The 2,211-nt window shown below is 43.6% G+C and overlaps 1 protein-coding gene across 1 annotated transcript; it reads left to right on the top strand.

The window, feature by feature from the left end:
- The first annotated feature begins 270 nt into the window (after positions 1-270).
- On the top strand, positions 271-921 carry LOC136717842 (claudin-4-like). Its single transcript, XM_066695381.1, has one exon. The coding sequence runs from the start codon at positions 271-273 to the stop codon at positions 919-921; it is 651 nt and encodes a 216-aa protein (XP_066551478.1).
- Positions 922-2,211: the final 1,290 nt, after the last annotated feature.

The raw sequence follows: 2,211 nt of genomic DNA, 5'->3' as shown, positions 1-2,211 counted from the left end.
TATCTTATTTCTGTGCAAACTCGATGCCATCTTAGCCTGACTCCACCTTCCACCTTCTTAGCAGTATAAAGAAGGTAGAATCAGTTTCTCTGTCCCACTCTCTCCCCTCCATCACATATTCAGCGCACGGAGAGTAAGTGAGATCCGATATCTCCTTCATCTAACCGGGAGCTCCTGAGCCAGAGAGAACACCTGATTTCTCCAAGCTATAGAGAGAGAGATTTAAGAGCAAAACACACACACACACACACACACACACACACACACACAATGTACTCAGCCGGCCTAGAGATCCTTGGTGTGACGCTGTCAGTGCTCGGGTGGCTTGGTGTCATGGTCGCCTGTTTCCTGCCGATGTGGAGAGTTACGGCTTTCGTCGGGCAGAACATCGTGATCGCCCAGGTGATCTGGGAGGGTCTGTGGATGAACTGCGTGGTGCAGAGCACGGGCCAGATGCTGTGCAAGATCTACGACTCCATGCTGGGGCTGCCCCAGGACCTGCAGGCGGCCCGTGCCCTCACCATCGTCGCCATCCTGCTGTGCGTCCTGGGTATTGTGATCTCTGTGGCCGGGGCCAAGTGCACCAACTGCACGGAGGACGAGGCCAGCAAGCCCAGGATCATCGTGAGCTCAGGGGTGACCTTCATCGTGGCGGGGCTGCTGCAGCTCACCGCCGTCTCCTGGACTGCCAACGTCATCATCGTGGACTTCTACGACCCGCTGCTGGAGGAGACGCAGAAGAGGGAGTTCGGGAACTCCCTGTACTTCGGCTGGGTTGCCTCCTGTCTCTTGGTCCTCGGGGGAGCCCTGCTCTGCTGCTCCTGTCCACCCAAGCAGCACAGATACGGCCCATCCAGAGTGGCTTACTCGGTGGCAAAGCTCACCTCGGCCACCAGCCACGACATGAAAGACTACGTGTGAGGGTTTTTCCGGCCACAGCAACATTCAGAGACCAAGCTGGTACTTTAGAGGTCTCTCAGGTGGCTACCAGGAACACTTCTGTGCCGAAAAGGCTTTTCTCCAAAAGCAAGTTCACCGTCTCATGTGACTGTGACTGTCGGGACTGTGATCTATGATCCGAATTCTTCCGAAGACCACAAGTCACGCCAGCTTCAGCTTGTATGAATACAACACCTATCACATGTCTCTCTTAAAGCATTATATGTGTGCACAAATATGTTCAATACGTCTTCAATTAGCTGGAAAAGTTTATGTTCTTATCAATCATATCTGCACATCCAGTATTAATGTACGAACAATCAATATCCATAGAGCTCCATGGAGATTGAAGATGAGGATGAGGGGATCAATGTCCAGTGAGGTGTGTCAGGAGAACAGGTATTATTTTGCTGATCAATGTCATTTGGTTCATCCATATAAGGAATACATTATAATATCTGCAGACTGTGACCGATGTACCATGAAAGATTTTTCTTCTTATTTTAGGGAGGAGCAGCAATTAAACAAATTAGGAAATTTCTCTGCATTTTTGATCAGTTGATAATAACCGTTTTGAATGATTTAATTATATCTAAGATTTCTATGAGGATGATAAAAACTAAAACATTACCTGCAGACAATATGTAACTGAAGGCAAGCTATTGAAAGAACATCAGTATTGATGCAGGAAATAAATGTAAACCTTTTTAAAGCTTGAGGCATTTTAAAGCTAAATTAACTATAATAACTATAATATCCAAATATATCATTTAGCAACAAGATTTATATTATTTCTTAATATTTTATATGTTAAATCCACTCTGTATTAGAACTGCTTTATAGATCTTATACACATTATGTCATTACGAAATACAGCACCATATACAGGTATCCGTGTAAATCCAACTCCAGTTAATCGTTTATGAAACATGTTCATGTGTTTCTCTTTCAATCCCTTCATCTCATGCTGTTGAGCTTATCTCATATTTTGTTTCAGCTGCTTTATTGTTGCTGTTTGTTTGTTTAGTTTTTTTATTGCCTTCCGGGTGTTTCCGTCAAATACCCCACAGAGGACAAGAAAGTTCAACATCATGATTCAGGATGCAATGATCATGATTTTTTTTAATGCATTTCAGAAGACAGGGTTTTATCATTTAATTGTTAAAGCAAACATATTTTAATGTGAATCTAGAATTAATAAATCACACATCTCATTTTGTATAATCTCCCTGGATTGTTACAACTATAAATCTTTGATTGTGTATAATGTAT

Source organism: Amia ocellicauda, chromosome 22, assembly GCF_036373705.1.
Source record: "Amia ocellicauda isolate fAmiCal2 chromosome 22, fAmiCal2.hap1, whole genome shotgun sequence".
Classification (NCBI taxonomy): Eukaryota; Metazoa; Chordata; class Actinopteri; order Amiiformes; family Amiidae; genus Amia; species Amia ocellicauda.
This window is presented reverse-complemented; position numbering and strand designations above follow the sequence as displayed.

Bases quoted from the DNA above. Each gene is read 5' to 3' on its own strand.
- LOC136717842 (XM_066695381.1), top strand. From the start codon at position 271: ATGTACTCAGCCGGCCTAGAGATCCTTGGTGTGACGCTGTCAGTGCTC.